General features: G+C 41.7%; 1 protein-coding gene across 4 annotated transcripts in view; it reads left to right on the forward strand.

Annotated features, from left to right (window-relative positions):
- Positions 1-619: 619 nt before the first annotated feature.
- The window catches only part of FGGY (FGGY carbohydrate kinase domain containing), a gene marked incomplete at both ends in the record, with an annotated part of 387,201 nt that continues 364,788 nt past the window's right edge, over positions 620-23,032 (forward strand). For 2 of the 4 annotated variants that reach the window (XM_080692604.1, XM_080692606.1), the window contains 3 exons: positions 623-823; positions 8,071-8,182; positions 14,128-14,279. In XM_080692604.1, the coding sequence (XP_080548730.1) occupies positions 623-823; positions 8,071-8,182; positions 14,128-14,279 (465 nt within the window). Of the gene's footprint in view, positions 824-8,070; positions 8,183-14,127; positions 14,280-23,032 lie in introns of all 4 variants that reach the window. The other 2 variants (XM_080692605.1, XM_080692607.1) reach the window with 2 other exon arrangements.

A 23,032-nucleotide genomic window follows, 5' to 3' on the forward strand; every position in this document is an offset into this window, starting at 1 on the left:
TACATCCCTTACAATAATGCACATTTACTGTTATAAGCCTGTAGACCTAGTAAGAAGCCCCAAAGTATGTGCCTCTTGGAGTCTTACCCTGATCACCTATATGGTAGAAATTTAAATATTCTCAGTTTCTAGAATCATACTGAGGAGTACAGGAAATGTATACACTTTTCTCACTGCTTAGAACCTAACAAATGCTCAGTCGCTAATTTGTTGAATGAGTGGGGAGATGAGAATCCTTTTCAGTACTGTGGTTCCTGTCCCAATGATTCAAATTCACTGAGAACAAATTCATCTCCAGTGCCTCCAGACTTTAGTCTATACCACCCTCTATTTCTCCTTATCATACTCTTCACCTCTTTGCTTAAATAGTTAGGTACTGAAATACTTCATGTCCTTTCCAAGAACTGAAGCCATCTCTGAGGCTGGCTGCGTCTGTCATGTTCACCAATCTCATAGCTAAGTGCTTATGGAAACTTCTTTTGGATAAGTAAATAATAAATGGCCACTGGTTAGGTAGCTGTACTCCGTGTCTTTCCACTGTCAGGATGCTTGGTGACGAGCTTTGCAGATCCACTGGCCTTCACGTGTTTTGTTCTTGGTCTCTACAGGAGGAGGGACCATGATGTCTGCTGGAAAGCAGGAGCCAGGCAGCTACTATGTGGGTGTGGATGTTGGGACAGGCAGTGTTCGTGCGGCTCTCGTGGACCAGAGAGGAGTCCTTGTGGCTTTTGCGGACCAGCCGATTAAGAAGTGGGAGCCTCAGTTCAACCACCATGAACAGTCCTCTGAAGACATCTGGGCTGCCTGCTGTGTTGCCACAAAGGTATGGGCAAAACTGTGATGTTCTCTCCTGCATGGGCTCCCACCTGGGTATATGTCACATGTCCAGCTGCCACCATGGACAGTGTTGGGTAGATTGAGATGCAGAGCTGAGTGACATTTACACTTTGCCTTTCTGGAGCTCACAGCTGAGTGGCAGAGACTGATGACCAGCTGAAATATGCTAAGTGCCTGGAGTCAAGTAACTATGGCTGGAATTGACCGTAGCTCAGAAGACAGGAGAGGGGATGCAGAAGCTTCCACAGGAAGTGGAAGAAGGCACTGATAATCATAGCTGACAGCACTGTGCCTTTATTGTGTGTAAAACGTATTAACATACGGAATATAGTTGAAGTCTCATGACAGCCCTGAAAGGTACTACTACTACCCCTACTTTTTTTTAATATTGAGAGAGAAATGGAGGAACAGATAGCTAGGTATCTTACCAAGGTAGTGTAGTTAGTAGCAGGGGCAGGACTGGACCTAAGCAGTCAGATTCCAGAGCTGCACTCTTATTACAATGGCCTGTCCTATCGCTCAAGTGGACAAGTGTGGTTTGGGGGACAGAGGGAACAGCGTGTGCAATGACACATGACATGGAAATATGAAGTGAGGAAGTTAGGTCAAAGTGGAGCATCTCCAGTGTGTGCTGGGCAGATGCTCATCCTGCCTGGCCCTGGGCTGGGTCCAGCACACTGGCTTGGGGAAGGAATTGATGCTGGACAGTACTTGTTCATATTTAAAGTTTTAATTGTTTGTTTAACTTTATATCCCGATAACTGGCAATAACACACATTCTTTTATCCTTTCTTCCATAGGGAAAAATAATGTCCTGGATTCCTTCTTCTCCCTGTTCTTGGTTTAGTTCCTTAAATATTCATGAGGGGTTTGGTAATTTGCAGATGGACAATTCGCCATTCTGTCAGTATTGATCAGTGTGTTTAAAGTTGCATGAGCTCTGGGCTGCTATTTGTGCCCCTGGAGAAGAAGACAGAAGGAGGTGGGGGTGGGCGGTGCTGGAGCATTATGCAGGAATAAAAGAGGGGCATCTTCTCTTTTGCCTGTTTAATTTTTCTCTTCTCTCCCGCCTCGTGGCCCCAGCCATGGTGAGAATCTTCTGCTCTTTGCCCTTGGGTCTCCTTTGTTCTTCTAACATATAGCCCTTCTTGCCATTAAGGAAATTGTCAAGAAGAAAATATAACCCCCTGGTGAAAAGCTACTTTAAAAAGGGTCTGCTCTAAGTACAGCTTGGTTTAATGGTAGATTTTTAATCATCTCCCAGTGGCTGCTAGCTCGTCATCGGTTTCAGCCTGTTAGCCACATAAGTGCTGTGGGAATTTGTCCTTAGTGATGCTATCTCACTGTAGCAAACCCGAATAAAGCTTTTGGGTCTCGGCCATTCCTCTCGTGGGGAATATGGATATGTGGCCATGTGCCAGAAGCTGCAGGACAGCCTGGCTCATCTACTGGGAACATTGTTCTTCTGTGAGGTCTTATCTCAGAGAGGTTGTTGTGTGCCTCGGACATACCTTCTAGGGCCCTACTGCCTAGATCAACACCCCACTTCCAACAGTGTTGAGCATGTGGTGTTGGGCAATTTACTTAATTTTTATTGCCTCTTAGTTATCTGTCAAATGAAATTGGTTATAGTACCTGCATCCATTGAACAGTTGTAAGAATTAAAGGAGTTAGTGAGTATAAAATGTCATAGCTCTGGCCAGGCATGGCGGAGCACTCTTGTAATCCCAGCATTCGGGAGGCTGAAAACGGAGGATCACGGTTCACAGAAAGCCTCAGCTACTTAGTGAGGCCCTCCATAACTTAGTGAGACCCTGTTTCAAAATAAAGAATAAAAAATAGGCAGGGGGTGTAGCTCCGAGTGCGAATGCCCCTGAGATCCATGCCCAGATCCACACACACAAAAATAAATAAAAATAAAATGTCATAGCTATGCTGAGAAAGAAGTAATCACTGTTTCCTATGGTGGTGGTGATAAGATAAATGAGTAGGTTATGGAGGAGAATGAGTTTTGGAGATAAAATAAGGAAGTCAGAAGTGTATGGGAGAAGAACCTCTTGGGAATATTTGAGTATTCCCCTCTGGTTTGGGTTCCTTTTGTGTACGACTTTGAGAAGCTTTGGTTTAGGCAAAGGGTGATTTAACATATATCCACGTCTGTCTTCTTTCTCGTGGACTCCAGGAAGTTCAGAGCTTGAGAGCAGTTGTATAAGGAGGAAGAAGGAACAGATAGCTGGGAGAATCATGTAGCCAACAGACATTTGTTAAGTGTCATTCTTTTATTTGGTCTGCAAACGTTTATTGAGCACCTGCTATGTACTCTGCTCTTGTTAAGCATGGGAGCATATACAAGAGAAATACACACCAAATCCTCAGCTCCTGAAGATGAAAGGGCTTATTTGGAAAATAAACACATATAAACCGAGAGAAGTATGATTGTTTTCTAGACTGGTATTTGTTATGCGAGTAATGGTTGGAGGAGAAAGCAGGAGAGGAGCCCATGTGGGGTCGAGCAATTATATTAACCTCTGAATTTCATAGAACATTACAGCTTATAAAATACCACCATATGCATTTGATCATCTTTTCAAGGTAAGTAAGGAAGGGGTTTTTATTTCTGTCTTATAGATAAAAAGAACAACAGAGGCCCAAATGGTTAAGTGCCTTTTCCAGTGTCACCCAGGTAGCCTGTGACGAGCCTGGGCTTAGACTGCTCCAATCTACACATTCTCTCCCTCCCTAGCACCATATACTTTCATCTTTTCCATGGACTATTTTTTCTTTTTTATTGGTGCATTGTAGTCATACATCTTAGTGGAGTACAAGATGGTAGAGGCATACCTGCACACATCACTCATTTAGCCCTTTAAGAGTCTGATGGATGGCTCTGTGTTTGCTCTTTTCTTCTCTGACAGTCTCCTTGCAGCTGGAGTGATTCTTTTTTCCTTTAATACTAAACTGATCGTGTCACGTTTTTGCTTAGAACTCTTCAATAGCATCACATCACTATCTGGAGAGAACTCAAACCTTTACATGGCCTCCAGTCCTGCACGATGTGGTCCAGAGCTGCCTGCTGGCTCATCCCATGCTGCTCCTCCCGGTGCTCTGTGTCATAGCCACACCCTCCAGCTGTCCAGTCCTCAAACACAGAGACCTTTACACAGATCCTTCCAACTGCCTGCACATCTCCCTGCCTCCCTCCAGTGTGCCTGGATTAGGATGCCAAGGCAAGGGAGGATCAGGGTTGTGGGGGAAGAGCCTGGGAGGCTTTGGGAAGGAAGTTCTCACTGGACTTGGTAAGAGAGAAGGAGAGGATGGAGGTGATTTCAGACCTTCAGTTCTTGGAAGAATGTTGAGGTACCTGGCATAAGTAGGAAGTTTGGTTTCTATTTTCTTGCATTATCATCCAGGCACAGCACCACACCTAAGCTAGGATGCTGTGTAGGTAGTAGTCCAGGACTGGATTTATTCATTTCACCTGTCAATAAGTATGCTTTACAAAATACATTGCCACCAGGGCTTTCCAGGGGACATAGATACTATGTAAATGGAACTGGTCTCTTTGCCATTCATACCTCAGGGCCTTTGCACTGTCCTTTCCCTGCCAGGATCACTCTTTTTCAAGTTTCCTTCCTTCCTTCCTTCCTTCCTTCCTTCCTTCCTTCCTTCCTTCCTTCCTCCCTTCCTTCCTTCCTCCCTACCTCCCTCCCTCCCTCCCTTCCTTCTTTTCTTCCTTCCTTTCTCTCTTTCTTTTTTGTGGTACTGGGGATGGAACCCAGGGACATTCTACCTCCAAGCGACACCCAAGCCCTAATTTTTTATTCTTTATTTTGAAACAGGGTCTCACTGAGTTGTAAAGGGCCTCACTAAGTAGCTGAGACTGTCCACGAACCACAATCCTCCTAGCAGCCTCCCACATACCGGGATTTATAAGCACATACCACCATGCCAGGCTTTCTCCAGATTTTCTTAAAGTTGGTCTCTCATTTCTACAGGCTTCCTCTAACCTCTCCTTAGAAACCACTGGCCCCTTCCCTGGCACTCCTGATTCCTCTGCCTGATCACTTTCTGGCGTATTATACCTACACTATGTCATTTATTGGACATACTGGCTATTGTCTATTCTTACTAAAATGTGATCTCTAAAAGAGCAAGGATTTAAAAAATGTTTTCCAAATGCCTAGAGCAGAGCACAGCTTGGCCTAAGAAATGGGTGGCTCTGCTTTCTGAGGACTGACTGAGCAAGGGGTTGTATCTTATGGGCTGCACAAATAACAAAACCCAAGGGAAGGAGGATTGCATAACTTTATGCACGGCCCCCAAAGCTGACCAAGGCATTCAGATTAACATTTTAAAGAACACAGGGCCAGCCCCACAGGCTTCTGCTACAAGCTGGATGCTCTCTGGGGGACCCCATACTTTGACCCTTACTCTACATAGAGCTAAAGATAAAACCAGGTATGCATGTGACCCTCCAGTTCTCAGTTTGGAGGGATTCTGAGGAACACCATCTCCCTACTCAATATGGTAGGGCTTGCTGATTTAAAACACATGCAGGATTGAGCCAGTTCCCACAGAGAGAACAGAAAGATGCACAATCCCTTCCCCAAATATTTGTTTTTTGCCCTAGAGCTAGGAGTTGACAGTTGTTAGACATGGACCAGGTTACCAAATGAGTCTGCAGAAATCTCCTTCTCTGGAAATTCTTTAGAAGAGCAATGTGCTTTCTCTCCAGCCAGGAAAATTCTCTTGATGCCAAGTTGTCGGGGTGAGCTTACTAGGCTGCTTTCTTCTTCCATTAATAAGAATATAAATAAGAGCCCTCAGGTCACCAGATCAAGCTCCAGGGGCCTTCTGGGCAGTGTGACCCTGACAGCTATTTTCTGTGATGGTTTAGAATCTAAACTAGAGTTGAGAGGGTTGGGAAATGGGGGTGCTCCTCAGCTGTGGGTAAACATTATTGTGAGGCACTTCCTTGTAAGGTTGGGAGATAATAGTGGCTACCTAGCCAAATCAGGCATAAATGCATGCCACTATTAATCATTAATCTCTCTCTCTTTCTCTTTCTCCCTCTTTCTTTCTCTCTCTCTGTATTAATTAGGGATTAAACCAAGGGTTGTTCTACCACCTCTGGGCTGTACCTCCAGCTCTTTTTATTTTTTAATTTTTTAAACAGGGTCTTGCTAAGTTACTGAGGCTGGCTTAGAACCCTAGATCCTCCCATCTAAGGCTCATAAGTATTGGGATTACAGGTGTGCACCACTATGCTCAGCACCATTCTTTTAGTTTCTCTAATCCCAGTACTTGGGAGGCTGAAATAGGAGGATTGCAGATTTCAGGCCAGGCTGAGCAACATAGTGAGGCCTTTAGCAACTTAGTGAGACTCTGTTTCAAAATAAAAATTTTAAAAAGGTTTGGGGTATAGCTGGGAGGTAGAATGTCCCCAGGTTCGCTCCCTATGGGGGGAAAAGAAAAGATAAAGAAAAAAAGAAAATTAGTTTCTTATTTGGTTAGTTAGCTTTCTCATTGGCTGTGATTAAAATACATGATAAGAATAATTTAGAGGAGGGAAGGTTTATTTGGCTCACAGTTTCAGGGCTTCAGGCCATGGTCAACTGGCTTCAAGGCAGAAACATGGTGGTAGTAAGGCATGGCAAAGAAATGCTGTTCAGCTCAAGAGCCAGCACCGTGTCCTTCAACCTCAAGAACTATGAACTAAATAAAACTTTTTTGTAACACATTATTCAGCTCCAAGTATTTTATTATAGTAACAAGAAACATACAAGTACACTGCCAAACTGGAATCAAACCAAATGACCATCACAAGTGTAACCAAATGTTAAGGAAGGTATAGTGTATCTATACAATGGAATAGTACTCAACAAGAGAAGAGAAGAAAATACTGATATGAGTAACATGGTGAACCTTAAAACCATTATGATAAGCGAAAGGAACCAAATATAAAAGGATGCATGTGGGATGATTCCTTTTACCCAGAATTTTTAAGAAGAACCACTATGAAGACAGAAAGCTGATAAACAGTTACCTATGACTACAGCAGGGCATTGACTGTAAACAGGCACAAGGAACTGTTTTGAATAATGAAAGTGTTTTAAAATTTAATTATGTCAAAGAGTACACAACTATGTAAATTTACTAATATAATTAAACTGTGTATTTACAAAGGATGGGTTTCATGGTATGTAAATTATTTCTCAAGCAGCTAAATATTAAAAATAAGGCAAGCTAAATGAAATGGAAATTCATACTATATTAATAAGGTTAAAAAGGAATATTCAAGCAATTGTTAACGCTGATTGCTTCTGAGGGAGGGCAGAACTGCAGTTTGAATAGTTTTCACTTTGTGTTGATTTTTAACATTGTAGTATAATATATCATTATTTTTTTAATTAAAGGCTTAACTTAAAGTTAAAAAAGGAAAAAAGGAATTCTGGTTTCTTTTTTATGTTTTTTGTTTTTTAAAATTTTTATTGGTGCATTATATTCATACATCATATTGGGGTAAAAAACTTGTGTGAACATACATGTACACATCACTGATTTAACCCCTACCCAATTCCCACCCCATTCCCTCCCCATCTTTCCTTCCCTTGCTTGGCTTAGTGGTTGACCTCGTTATGTTTCTCTTTTATTCTTGCTTATATGGTTTCCTTTGTTGAAAACATATGAGTGACCATAATCTTTAACCCTGTCTATTGACTTAAAATATGTGCCATAAAGCATCATAGTGGTGGTGGAGTATGTGAGTGAGAGAGGTCACATGGCAAGAAAGGAGACCAGAGGGTGAAGAGGGGCCAGAATTTGTTCTTTTTATAATAATTCTCTTGTGAGAACCAAGTAGAGTCGCAAGAAAAAATTCACCAATCCTATGAGTGCAGTATCCCCAGTGACCTTCCACTAGTGTCTACCTGGTAAGATTTCCACCACCTTGGTCTCCATGTCACGTCATCATGATGGGGACCAAGCTTCCAACGCATGAACCCTCCGGAGACAAACTGTATCCAAACCATAGCATTCTGCCCTCGACTCCAAAGATTAATGTACTTCTCACAGTGGAGAATATAATCATGTCAAGCTCAGTAGTTCTAGAATCTTAACTCATTACAGCATCATTAAAGTATTCCTTATATCTAGGGATGTAATTCATTTTGAGTAATGTTTGTGTATGATGCTGGTGGTATAATATATGTTTTTCTTTTGTTTTTAAACTAGAAAATTGTACAAGGGATCGATTTAAACCAAATTCGAGGACTTGGGTTCGATGCCACATGTTCTCTAGTTGTCTTGGACAAGCACTTCCGTCCTTTGCCAGTAAACCGTGAAGGTAGGACCATCCCTCTCCTTTCCCCGGCGGTGGGAGCCTGGCTGGGGCAGTCTTGGCTGATGAATTCCAAGGGCCCAGGTGCCAGTCAGGTCAGGTGTCTCTTACCACTGATTGGAAGAACTCAAGATGGAGTGTGGAGCCCAGAAATAAAATCCTGGAAGTCGAAAGCTTGCAGATCAGCTATGACTGAAATGGTATTGGGGGTGGATCAGGAAGGAGCTTGTCTCCATAAACCCAAGGAAGGGCATGGGGCATGGGTCCTCGCTCATGAGTAGCCTTGAAGCAGACACATGGTTTGGACATTTTCTGTGAAGGGAGTGTCAGTGCTTGCCATGCACGTGAAGCTCCTAAACCACGTGCATTTGAGTGAGTGAGCCAAGTCCTTTGAAAGGAAATAGGACAAGGCAGACAGGGCTATGCATCACACAGAGATTAGAAGCAGATGGCCTATTTTCAATAGCCACTCCAAAAGACATGCACATTTAATGGCATGGTTCTAACTAATTCTTGTGACTTCAGTAATCAGCTGTTTTAAATGTAAAGTGTCACATGGGCACACCAGAGGCTTTTCTGGGGAACTTTAGCTGGATTGGATACCCCATATTCAACACTAGTGAGTCAGTAGTGTAAACAAATAAAGTGTTCAAAGTATGAGAAAAACAATAGCACATGCATGACTATAAACCTCTATTGAATAAACTTCTACCTTGTAAGAAGTGGGAGATTTTATGGAATGGTGGTGACTGTGCTGTAGTGGACATTGCATGCTCAGTCTAAGGAGAGATGGCCCTAGGGATCATCTGTCAGAATTGCAAAGATGGCCATTATAAACATGCTTTCAGTGAGATGTTGTTTAGGAGCTCTTAGTTGTGGGTACTTTTATAGCACCTTTCTTACTGGTGGCTGTGGGGTAGGACTCACTGCAGTGAATTGGAATTGAAGCCAGAAAAGGAGCAGGTCTCAGCGTTACCACTGGCGCAGTTGTGGCACCTTGGGTGAGTCACTTTCACCTCTGAACGTCTCCATTTTCTCCTCTGAAAGAACTGGAAGAATGAAACCTGCTTCCCAGCTTTGTTGTGGAAAATGACAGCAGCATCTAAATGCTTAGGAAAAGTTTCTTCTATCAGATTGTGAATTCTTCAAGTTAAGGGAATATGTTCAACTCACTTCCACGGATCTAATGTGTGGAGTGGTGATAACCATAAGGCATGTGCTGAAAAAGGATGCGAGTAGATGAATGGCTAGGGCACAGTGGGAATGGTGACCATCCTTTACACATACACACACCCTTTTAACTGACACGTGTATTACCACCTACTGTGTGTCAAACTTTGTCTTATTAAATCCTGGGCTTCAAAGATGAATCTGAATGGTCCTTGCCTTCCTTATCCTGTCCATTCACTGGCTCTGTTGGCCTTATTCAGGCCCATGAGGCCAGGGCAGCTGCAACCTTGGCCATCAGAGAGCAGGGACCTGAGGCATGGCTGTGAACAGATGACCTCAGCCCAGCAGCACCAGGCACTTCACTTACGGGACCTAGCAGCCACAGACCTGGACTCGGGAGGCTGACAGTCCTTCCTTCCTCAGCTTTATTTAAGTAAAGTTAAGTGATTGTCTGTTATGAATATTGTAGGAAGAAGTTTCATTTGGGGTGGGACTTTAGATGTTAAGAGTACTAGGTTTTAAGGATACTATAGTGTCTAATCTTCTAAAAATACATTAGAAACAAAACAAAAAACCCTCCGGCTATATATTAGTATCCAGTAGAGATATTTTTTAATTACCATTTATGAGCCTTACCCCCAGGATTTGTATTCAGTTGGCTTGAGGGAGGACTGGAGCATTGATAGATTCTTTGGTAATTCTGGTATTTGTAGAATCACCAGGTAAAATATTAGAAATAGGCAGGTAAAGTGGGACAAGAGAATTTCTGGTTGAACCTGGTCAAGTATGTGCCCTCAGGATGCCATCTTTTTTCTTGTGGATAGAACTGCAGCCTGTTAACAGGCCCTCTATTAAAAGGGGAGCTGGATTGCAACCCTAATTATAAGTGTTGAAATAAGTTTATTCCACCTAAAAGGTTAAAATGTACCCATGCATCAACTGACCCCAGCTGTGGGTGCCCTCACAAGCTTTTTGCCTTTCAACAGATTATATTAAGTTAGATTTTATCGAGGTGGCTTATACTGTGCTCAAAAATCAAATTAGAAATTTAAAGGTGATTCAAAAGCCCTTTAAAGACTGCTTCTATCTGCATGTTAGGGACCAATCCTTGGTTCGTTAACTGTTGAGTAATTGTGAGAAGCAGAAAATGGGGTCAGGGAGACGACAGATAACCCCGACCACCACTAACTCCAAACCCACAAAATTGGCAAGAGTACCACCATCTTTAGATATAAACCCAGTTAAGTAGTGAAGTTTTGAGAACACGAAGCATTACTGTGTGGTGAAGAGGACTTGCTAGAGTCTTCTTGCTCCGTCCTTTCTTTGAGGATCAGAACGGTCCCCTTGTGCTGCTGCCTTCTCTGCAACCTTCCAGGCTTGAGCCTGACAGGCTGTGTCAGCCCCCCAGGGAGCTCTCAGGGAGAGGAACCTAGGGTGGTACTGGGGGAGGAGCTAGGACCCAAGCAGCTCTGTGCAACAAAAATCTCATATATAGATGCTTTTGCTGATTCATAGTGATTTTTATTTACCCTCAAGTATGTCAGAAACACATCCAATGATGATTTTAATTAACTGGGTGCATGCTTGAATAATCCACCCTTAGGTGAGCTGACTGTGTAATCAAAGTCTGCTCTACCCAGTTTCCTTCAATTCTCTTGAAACATGATGTGCCAAGTCTTTGCTGTTTCTCTGCCTCAGCTGCAGAGAGCCTCTTCCTCATCCTCCCCTCTGCTGACCTCTGGGCAGTCATTTTCAGAATTTAATAGAAGCTTTCCTGCCTCTGTAAGCTCTCCACGGAGCCACAGACTCTGCTGACTAGAGACTCTCTGAGCTCAAACACACACTCCATGTGGGAAGGGGCTGAGGCACAGGCTCCTTGGTATCCAGCACCAGCACCATGCCTGGCAGGTAGCAGATGCTAAATAAAAGATTAAATGATCTTTCAGCTGAATCGTTGTTTGTGGTTTTCTATGAGAACTGAAAACAGGATTAATTCCTCAGTTCTTGTCTAAAGTGAAAATAGCAATAATTTTAGTTAAAGCTGTTCTGTACAATTCTCATTGACTGGTTCTGACTACAGTAGCTACTTATGGAGAAGCTGATCAGCTTCTCTTTACTACAGCTAGATGTTTAGCAGCACATTTTTATCTTGAAGCAGTTACATTCTGCACAACATTTAAGAAATAATACTGATTAACCTCCCTTGGACATAAACCTACCCACAAATGTTTGTGCGCATACCCATATTTTAATTGGCTGATGGTTCTGAGAAGGACCTAGACATTTGTATTTTTTGATAGCTATCCAGGTGATTCTAATGTGTACCTAGGGCTGAGAAGCAGAGCCTCCAACGATTCTATTATGAAGTAGAACTAGTTTACAATTAAATTTTTTTTGGGGGGAGGCATGATTGTGGAAGGTCTCATGTACTTTGTCTTATTTGTATGTCTTCAAACTTTTCCAAACCTGTTTGGGGACCTGAAATCTTTCCAATCAGGAAAACTAGTGACTGAGACTTTTCTTTGTCATTTGTTTCTTATTTAAGTAGTTCTTTAACTTGTTTTTTTCTTTTAGTTTTAAAAGTTATTTTCAAAGTTATGGAAGAGTAAAGAAAATAAAATATTAGCACTTTATGTACCAACTCCTGAGGATAAAAAATATAGTTTTTAATTTACTTTAGGATTTTTTAAAAAGAAAACTATTTTGTAACATTAGGGCTCCTACCCCTGCTTCTGTAAGTAACCTTTCTGATTGTTGCTCATAAACACATTTTTGTGCTTTTTTGACATATATGTATACCAACAACAACAATACATTTTGTGCTTAAAATATCTCAGCTGCTATCATTATTCATGTTGGATATATTTAACTCTAGTCTATTCATTTTACCAATTCTTTACACATATCTGGTTTCAAAGTACACTTCATACATTCTCAGCTGAACAACATTGGACACATATTCAAGCCATGAGTCTCAGTTTATTGTTGAAAAATAATATTGTTGAAAAATAGCACAATATGAAGTTGCTGCAATTGTTTTGCCATTAAATAATGTGGGATGATGCCTGAGTTAGTCATTGCTGGGTCTCCATTGTTATCTTCCCCTATTAATCTCTCTGGTGTGTTCATCGCCCTCTCCAATGTGTGGTGGGAGGCAGTCAAGGCTCTAGGAGGAATGCAGCTTGCACGTCTTTACATAGTGAATTGACAAAGGCTGGGGAAGAGAGGAAGGGACCCCCGGTTACTCTACAAGGTACAGGATGGAGAGGTAGAATGTGGGGAGTTCTCCTTTTCCAGCTGGCTTGAATTCTGCGGAGCCACCACATAATAGGTGCTTGCCATGTCCCTTTGTTAATTATCATTTATTGAATGAATGAGGGCCCTCAGTTAATCCTTATGTAGCATGTGGCATTCCTATTCCATTGTGTAGATAAGTAACACTGAGGCCAAGAGAAATTTAATACATTTCTGAATATGTATCTATCTGTAACTGCAGAGTCAGCATTCCCTACGAGGTCTGCCTAACTCCCAAATTCCTATGCCTCCTCCTCTACCAAACCAAAGGATAAAATGAGGAGGAAAGAGCTGGGTGCGGTGGCGCACGCTTGTAAACCCAGCGCGTGGGAGGCTGAGACAGGAGGATCGCACAGGTTCGAAGCCAGCCTCAGCTACTGAGTGAGGCTCTTATCACCTTAGTGAAACTGTTTCCAAATAAACTATAAAATAGGTCTGGGAGTATAGCATAGCCTGGAGGTAGAAAAGCCCCTGGGTTCCATCCCCAGTACCACACACACATAAAAAATGAGACGGAAACCCCAAAATGAGCTAATTTAAATAAAACGGACAGAAACATGAAAATAGAAGCAGATAAGTGTCATTGTATAGCTGTAAGATGGATTATACTATCAAAATGGTTGTCCATATTTAAAGGAGGAATCTCTTTTTTACGAATTTAATGGTACATTGTAATTATACCACATAGTGAGATGCAAAGTGACATATTTCTATATGCATGCATCACTCGTGTGTTTCCCTCCAGATCCCACCTCCTCCCCATACACGTTAGTGAAATTGGCAGTGACACCTTCCTATTTGAACATGTTATTTGATTGGTTTTCTTCCTCAAGCCTCCCTTTTCCCTTTCCTTCCACTGTTTTCCTGTTTTGTTTCCCTCTTTTATCTGAAGTTCCTTTTCTTTCTCATTTTCTTTTTAGCTTCCACACATGAAAGAAAACATAGCACCCTTGACTTTGTGAGCCTGGCTGATCTCACTAAGTATAAGGCTCTCAAGTTCCATGCATTTTCCTACAAACAACATACTCTCGTTCTTCTTTATTGTTGAGTAAATCTTCCTTGTGTGTATACAGCATATTTTCTTCATACATTTGTCTTCTGTTGATGGGCTCCTAGGTTGCTTCAGGGAGGCAGCTCTTAAGATGGAGCATGTCCTGGCCTTGTTTCCTTGACAGTTTTCCTTGATGTGTGCCCAGAAGCATTGTTCTAGAACAGAAGAGATGGAAAAGGAAGGGAAGAAGTTGAGAGAATGAATGATAATATAATCAGTTCATAGATTTCAACTGATTTTAGTGTGGACATATAGTCCTGGGGTTAAAATCAAGGAGCACATATCTCGAAGGAAAATGCAGCTTAGTGTTCTGGGAATTCATCACTGCCCCCTTGAATTAGAAAGAATTAAATAATGCACGTCTGTCTGCATTCACAGTTCTCTCTCTCTCTCTCTCTCTCTCTCTCTCTCTCTCTCTCTCTTTCATTTCAACTAGGGAATTCGTGTCAAAACATCATCATGTGGCTGGATCACCGAGCAGTCCGTCAGGTGAACAAGATCAATGAGACCAAGCACAGTGTCCTGCGGTACGTGGGGGGTGTGATGTCTGTGGAGATGCAGGCCCCGAAGCTTCTGTGGCTAAAAGAGGTGAGAGCAGAGGGATGAGGGGAGACACTAAGAATGCTAGAGGGTTACCCTTATTGTGTCCCTCAGGCACCCTGCTAAAAAGTCTGTAGTGTTTTGATGTTTCTCACCAGTCCTCTGAGGAAGTTTGATCCCATTATATTGATTAGATTGCTATTAAAACAGTCTGTTTTTATGTTTAATTCATGACATCCACTATGATCAGTCACCTGTTTGAAGCCTAACAACTACACTGTAAAGTAGGTTTTACTTATTTACTGAAGGGTGTCCATTTTGTAGACTAATAGAAATAAACCAACTCACCCAAAGTAACACAATATGTATGTGGTAGAGCCAAGACTTGAACCTAAGACTGGATGACTCCAAAATCAATACCCTTAATCTCCAGCACTCTGCTGAAGGTCAGAGAGGTTAATTACCATTCTGAGTAGAAGGTGGCAGAGCTGGGATTTAAGTCCAGATCCTTTGACCAGAGCCTTCTTTTTATATACACCTTTAGCTGCCAATTATTAATCTTTGGCCTTGTTGACATTTTAGGATATCTCTTTCTCATCTCACCTGCCCTTGAGTTTCCACATCCTTGACTGATGTGGTGATCGCCTGTCAAAGCACTTGCAGGTGGCTCCCATTTCCAGATGTTAGGTCTCCTTTATGAAGTGTGGAGAATGGTGATGTCAGCTTAATGGTTCCCATTAGAGATGGATGTGTGAGAAAGTTCAAGTCCTTTGGGAACCTCAGGGACTTGAAAACCCCTCGGTGGTCTGGTGAGTAGAGAATCCATCTGTGAACAAGCCTTGGTGTGATTCATTTACTGGCTCTGGGTTCCCAAGTGGGCAGAGTCATCAGTTATTCAGATTGTGGATGGAGGTGGGGAGCTGAAGGGTGCTTGCCAAGGTGCCCCAGGGCTGTCTCCAGGGTATGGGGAAGAAGAGGGGGAGGAAAGAAAGCTTTCATTAGTTAAATAAGGCTGGCTTGTTATCTCTTTTATGAGTTTTAATCTGCAGAAAGACTTTTGTGGTCGGTAAGAATTTGAAAACAATTTCCTAGGAGTCAAACATTTCAAGAATCTAACTCCATTGCAATTGTGTGCCTTGGATGAAACACCTGTTATCCAAGACCTCTTTTTTTTTTTTCCATTTATAAGGTGAGAGTTGAATTAGATCAGTTAAACAACCTGATCCAAATATATGCTAAAACAGAAAATTGGAAAAAGCACTGTTCTGTGCTGCCCTGCATTCCTCTATGTGTTTTATAAGTGCTGCTGATATAATCCTAACCCACTCGGCCTGGTAGATAGCATGGGAAGCTGGGGCTGAGAGAGAGTATATGACTTTCCCAGACACATGATAGAGCCAGAATTGAAACTCATTTCTGCTGGGCTCCAATCCCAGCTCACTCCATCCTGTCATGCAGTCCTAAAATCCTCTGTGAAGCATACTGCTTGGGATAGGAACAGGAACCAGGGTAACTGGAATCTTAGATTCCTGAACTCATGTGATCTAAATTTATTGTAACAGAACAAATGGGTTTTATGTGTCACCTGTTTGGGGAACACAGGAGAGTAGTTGTCGTGAATTCAGCGAGGAGAACTGGCACACAGTCATAGATTTAAATGTTGAGCCCCTGCTTTGTTTGTGGCCAGGTTGGACCATGTGTCCTAGAAGATCTGCATGCATCGTATAAGAACCTCCCAAGATACTTACACCTTGCACCCGAGATCAATTTGCACTAAATGAAGCCCATAGAAAATAATTGATTTCTCAATTAAAGGGAAGTGTTTGTGACCTTCTAGAGACATCTTCTATTAATTAATTTATTTTAAAAAATAAATCCCCCCTCAAAATAAATACATTTTCTTTCAAGATTTTCTGAGTTAAACCCTAAACTTTGACTTTCTAAACTATCTGGTGAGCCTCAAATCCATTATGGTTTTGTTTTTGCTAAGTATACATAAAAATTCCTGCTGACAACCACTTTGGTGTTAACATGATTATTAATTCAAAATTAAAGATATATTTTAAATCAGCTTTATTACTTTCTCCTTAAAACTTGACTCAGATGGGTTAGAGTGCTTCCCAAACTTTAATGTGTGAATGAGTCACCTGGAGATCTTGTTAAACTACATTCGGATTTAGTAGCCCTGGGGCAGGGACTGAGAATTTGAAATTTTTCATTTCTAACAAGTTGCCAGATGATGCTAATGCTGTTGGCTGGAAGACTTATAAAACTACTTTTAATTTTAAAGTCTCTGCCCTTGTATCCTGAAGAAAAGCATCCACTGATGGAGAATCAAGGAAGATAGTTTCTTTTTAATGCAACAGTGGGAGATGCAGAGATGGTTGGCAGTTTCAGTAGAGTTATTCAAGTGTACACTCAAAATAAAACCCTGAGATTCTAGGATCTAAGTTCCAGACTGTTGTTTGTTTATTCTTTATTCAGTCCTTACTTTTCAAATCCTAACCGAGCTCTTGCTGAACCAGCAACTGTGATAGACACAGGGGGATATAACATACTCAGCCTTACCCAGAGGGGCAGAGTCCACAGGGAAACAATAGGAGGGAGTATGAGGAATGGGGTGGGTAGAAACAGAGCCATCAGAGATGTAGTAAGCATGGGGATACAGGAATGTGCAAAGTGTTTTTGGAGAAAATAATTAGCCTTCTGGAGGCAAGCACTTTGACATGAGCCTCTGGATTTGAGTGAAGATTTCGCCTACCAAAGGAGATAGGAAGGACATTCTAGAGAACTTATGTATATGGCTGTGGTAAGTTCCAGAGAAGACCTGGGGGACCTTGGTAAGTGTAGTAGGGTATAAGAGGAGGTAGGTAGCCTAGTTTCCATTGCTTTACTTGGTGATGGAGATTGGTTGATAATTATTAGTTCCTGAGAGGTAGGTTGACTGTAGGAGGGAAGGTTTTAGGTAACTTTGACATAGATGTGGACATTGAAATGGGGTGAGAAAATGTGTATGTAAGAACTTAGAGTTTTCCTCAATCTTCAGATGATAGGATTTTGATGGCTTTGCATTATTCCTAGGATAAATACCAAAATTTGTAATGTGACCCAGCAGATGGTATGTGATGTCATTTTTAACCTCCCCCTCTCCCCTTACTGTCCTTGCCCACTCTAATTCATCTACAGGCACCCATTCAGAGTTCCTCAAACATCCAGTTCTTTGCCACCACCAAGTCTTGACTAGGGGATGGCAAGCTATCCTCAGTCCCTTGCTACATTCAGCCTGCTGCCTACTACTGGATGGCTTGGGAGGTGGCCATGGTTGAGGGGGTAAAAATCAAAAGATTTTGTTACTTGTAAACATTCTATGAGGTTAAACTTCAGTGGCTATGAACAGCTTTATTGAAACACAGCCACACCCATTACTTTCTGTATTGTCTGTGGGTGCTTTGGGATTATAGCAATGGAGCGGAGATAGACTTCATGGCCTGCAAAGCAGAACAAATGAGCCATGTGGATCTGTGGAGGAAAAGTCTGAGGGTTAGTTAGGGTCTTGGTGGTGCTGCTTCTTCTTCCCAGAGTATCTTCTCGACTCACCATGGGTTCTCCCTTGTCACTTAGGTTGCTGGTTCATTGAAGATTCTCAGGAAAAACCTTCCAGGCCCTCAATTAAGTCAGAACTCTTATTGTATTCTTTTTTTGTCTGTGTGTGATACTGGGAATTGAACCCAGAAGTATACCTCTGAGCTGCATGCCACCAGGCCTATTTTATGTATTTTATTTTTATTTTGAAACAAGGTCTCACTAAGTTGTGGAGGGCCTGGCTAAGTTGCTGAGGCTGGCCCCAAACCTGAGATCTTTCTATCTTTAGCCTCTCACGTATTGGGATTACAGGTGTGAGACACTGTGCCCAGTAAATTCTTAATTTTTTAAAATTGTATCTTTCATGCATTATGATGATTTATTAGTTTATATGGTTTGTATAATGCTTGCCTCCTCCCACCACTAAAATCCACAGTTGATGGAAATCATATTCATTCTGTTCATTGCTGTACCACTAACACTAATCAAATGGCTGGCCCATGGTAGCTGCTTAACACATATTTTTTGAATTAATTGAGTGGGCTGGTAAGAAGCTATTGGCATACTCAAAGAGAGATCCAGTGAAGCCTGAATTAGGCACTGTGGATGGAGAGAAGATGAGTTCCAGAAGCCTTCACAGGATAATGCCCACAGTGTTTGGAGGCTGGTTGGCTATAAGGAGTACCTCTGGTGGAGTCTGAGCTGACCACTGACTTCAGTGATGTTGTCATTCCTATGCCCCTTGACCGCAGCCTGGAATCAGATGTCGGAGGGAGTTGAGGAGGATCTGGAGTTCAGACATCCAGGAGAAAGAGAAGATTCACTGGGACCACCACAGCTCTCAGCCAGAGTAACTCAGGCTCTAGTCTCACAGTATGGAATTTTAATCATGTCCTTTTCATTTAAGGTTTATGTGTTTCAGGTTGACATATGTCTTCTAAATAGGAATTGTCAGATAAAAGGAAAAAAACCATTTGAATTTTTTATAACCCCCAACAGTCTGGCTTTTCCATTTGTTCTCAATGATTCGGACTCTCATCTTAATGAAGGCCAAATGTAAATTAAGTTATTTCAGGCCAAGCAGGGGAGTCGCTTATCTATATAAACATGAGACACTGTAGGGTAACAAGGTACAGACTGAGGAAGGTCACCAAGGTTAACAGGCTGATGCTGAACCTGACAGCTCAGTGTTAATGGAAGATAATTAATGGGGGCTTGGAGGGGATAGTAGAGATATTCCAAACTGACTTTTAACTCATTTCCTCTTTTTGCCATTGTCAGCAGAAAAGAAAACTAATCATATCTGTCCCTCCCACCTCCCCAGTCCATGCCCCTCTGTTTGGCTGATAACATACTGGGAAGAGATTAAATGAGACCCTGATTGGTTCTAATGGACCTATTCTGATAAATGTGGAGTCTGTGGAGGACTTGAGAGTTGGGACACAGAGAAGTGGTTCCATAATTTCCTGCCAGCAGGGGAAGGGATTAGTTGAGTATTTTGCACTAGAAGTTCTTGAAGAGAAAACTCTTTTGGAGGTCATAAAAGCCTGGTTCTTTTAGTTCTTTCTGTAAGGTGAGAGGACTGTCCAGTCATTTTTTAATGCCTCATCTGGCCCTGTACTTTCATTCTTTTTCATGATATAATAACATATTTACTTAAAGTTTATTCTGATCTTGAAAGTTTATGAAAGATGAGCTATATAAATTCTTTCTTTTTTCAAAATGCCACTTTTTTAGTGGAAAGATGGTGCAAACTATAGTCTTTCTTGGTAAGTTCGTCTGGCTTGAATTTTATGTATAGGTATAATATTTTTCACCTCATTTCAGGCACTAGAGTTATACAAGATATTGAAGGACATTGGGAGATAAAACACAAATCTATAACAACAACAACAAAAATAATAAGATATGAATTGAAGCCAGATCCACTGCATTTAAATGTTTCTCTACTACTCACCAATAGTGGGACCTTGGATAAACTAAGTCCTCTCTGAGTCTCAGCATGTTGAGCTATAAAATGAGGATATTAATTTCAACCTGTAGAATTATCCAATTTAGTGAGATATTTGTAAAATGGCTTATATAGCAGATATTATAGTGTCAGTTTAATTTTTGGTTCTATTGTCAAAAATGTTTTCTCCTACTAATGGGAATCTCAGTAATATCAACAACTAAGAGAATTTAGGACACATGGCTATCTTCCTCCATGGAGGTGGCCTTAACAAGTAGTGTATCTTTCCTATTTGACTAATAGGTAAGGAAACCATCTATAAACTGTATTGGGTTGTAAGAGACAGGAATAAAAAACAGCTTATTTTCATAGTCGTCCATCTTCTTGATCATCCACAGACCATGTGTGATGCTCACACGAGAGGCAGCCAACTCTGAGCTCAAAGCAGACTGGTTTACTAGGTACCTTCTACTAATTTCCTTAAACTTTATGCCTTAACCTTCAGAATTATCTTATTTCAAAAAGATTACTTTATTACCTTCACAACAGTCTTATGGGATAGGCTTTAATCCCTTTTTACAGATGGAGAAATTGGAGCTCAGAAAAGTTCACTTTCATTCACGTTATCCCACCAGGTAAGCATACCCATATCAAGAGCTGCATCATGGCTCTGTTTCCCTGTTCCCCACCTATAAGAGCCTTTGTAGTTCATTGTGGGGATCCAGAAGAGGACTCTTTGATCAAGAAATTGCAATCTGATTAGAGGAGAAAGATACATATCAACCAAGCACAAGAACGAAACAGGAAAACAGACAAAATAGTAACATATATAATCTTATCATACATCTAGCACTTTTGTAAGCATGTCACCCTTGTTATTTATTAGATCCTAATTACCACCCCATGAAATAATTATTATCTTTTACAGGTAAGGAAACAGGCACAGAGACTCTAAGCCACATGTCAAGGTCACATAGGTAGTAAATTATAAGCGTAGGGCTTGAACTTGGGTATTTTACACCCAGGGTATTGGACTCATCACTGTTTTGCTCTACTGCTCCTTCTAGTGTTTATCTGCCAGGCTCTGTATAAGATAGTTCAGGGAATACACTTGTAGGTGATAGCTTCAAAAGGATCCAAGGCTGTGAACAATGGACAGTGAATTCATTTAACAACTGTTGAATATCTCCTATGTGACAGGCACTATGCTGGGCTTCAGGGAAACTAAAATGAAGGAGAGAGATAAGGGCCTTGGAGAGGCTTCTAGGATCTTTGAAATCTAGTGTAGAGTGGCAAAAAATAAACAAGGAGACAGATATACACAAAGTGATTTTGTTTCTGGTAAATGCTATGAAGGAAAGACATAGATGAACAGATTTGGCATGGCTAGCATGAGTCTCTCTTGGGAGTTTATGTTTGACCGGAATGATGAGTTTTTCAGGAAGGAGAAGTAGATTCCCTGGGGAATGGTGAGTACAGTGTCTCATGAGATGGGCAGAGGAGGTCAGTGGAGTAGTAAGGGTTTGAGCCGGGCATGGGATGGGAGGAGATGGTTTGGAGGAGGGGACAGGGCCAGAGCGTGCACAACTGTAAAGCCATGGACAGGAATTTAGATTCTGATTCAGGAGCAGTGGGAAGTGGTTGATGGGTTTTAAGCATGGGTGTGACATAGTCCATTTTATGACTTAAAAATGTTATTCTGGCACGTGTGCTAGGTAGATAATAAATATCTATATAGCAACAACAAAGTTTCTGCTGTAAGCTTAAAGGAAAAAAAAGACTGAATATGCAGGCTTATAAATACATCTGTTTTAAGAAGTTATCCATATAGAAAAAAGGACTGGCCATGGGCACAAAATCATTAGTAACGGGATACTGTCTACTGTGATAGCACAATGCTCTTTTTTATTACTTCTTAGTAATTTTCCATTAAAATAATCATATAGCCAACCTTCCTGGTTGATAGCACTTCATTATTTAGCAAGGGGTTTTCCCCCCTTCTTTGGCCTATTTTTCTAAAAAAAACCACTGAATAATTTTATCTTAGCCCCTCAGTGAAATAGTATTCTCATCCCATGGTACAGATAAGGAAACCAAGACTCAGAAGCTTAAGCAGCTTCTCCAGAGCTAAGTGAGTGGTCAAGCCAGGACTTCCACCGGGTCCAGCCTGCTTATGGCTCCTGGGCTTTAACCATTGCCCATATTGCCTGTTCTTAACGAGCACTCTTTTCTTCCCATCTGCCAGGGCCACAGGCTGAATTTGGCCCCAAATGGGTTTTGTTTGACCCATCTTGTACTTGGGGAAAACAAAGCATTTTTAAATTCATTTCCAACATTTAAAACTGAGAAATTTCCCATAAAGAAATCCAGATTTGTTGCTTCTTTAGAAAAAAAAGAAAGACCCAGGCAAACCCAGGCCCACATTTCTGTGTAGAAGGAGATGGCTGGATTAGAATAGTGGCTGCCCTCTTTAGCCGGGGCTGGTGTTCTTCATTTCACAGCTGTCCCCACCCAGCCTGCTTCACTCATTCCCCTTTCCAGCCCTCCCCCTCCGGGCATTTGAATTTGAGACCCAGGCTTTGGGAACTTGTTCAAGGAATCCATCATTACTTTTCCTATAACAAATGCTTAGAGCGATGGAAAGACTTTCCAGATGGTGAATTTCTTGGTCAGTAGCTCTAATGATTCTGTGCTTGTGTTCTCTCACACCTCTGTTTTTTTCCTATGCCTGGAAAACTTGTAATAATTTCTTCTTTACCTGCATAATATGCCAATTGCCCAAGACTCAGCTGTTACTTCCTACAGGAAGACTTCCTTGACCTTCAACCAGTGTTGATGAGGGTCCTGCTCTCTGTCTTCCATAGCATCACATGCTTATCTCTACCTTGGACATTATTATGTGACATTGTACTTTATGCATCTCGGTGTCCCAGAATCTAGAAACTGTTTAGCCTCTCACATTACTAACTCAGTAAGTACTTTGATGAATGGATGAATGATGAACTTAGCAGGTCATCCATCGTGCCATTTTTGACTTCAGGGTGTTTCTGTCCAGTCATTCCATTCCAAACTAAAGGTCCCCTGCATGTCTAGCCGAAGATGATCTTCTCTACCCCTTGTGGAAAATGAGACTTGGAGTATTACCGCTCCGTTCTAGCCCAGATTCAACCCTTGGCTCTTCTTGTGTTACCTGAGTCGAGTCACAGCTTACTTTGTGAGAAAAAGGGAGAAAGGGGTCTAGGCTGAGGCTCCCTGGGCTTCTTCTCTG

This window comes from Muscardinus avellanarius (assembly GCF_963383645.1).
Source record: "Muscardinus avellanarius genome assembly, chromosome: 3".
Classification (NCBI taxonomy): Eukaryota; Metazoa; Chordata; class Mammalia; order Rodentia; family Gliridae; genus Muscardinus; species Muscardinus avellanarius.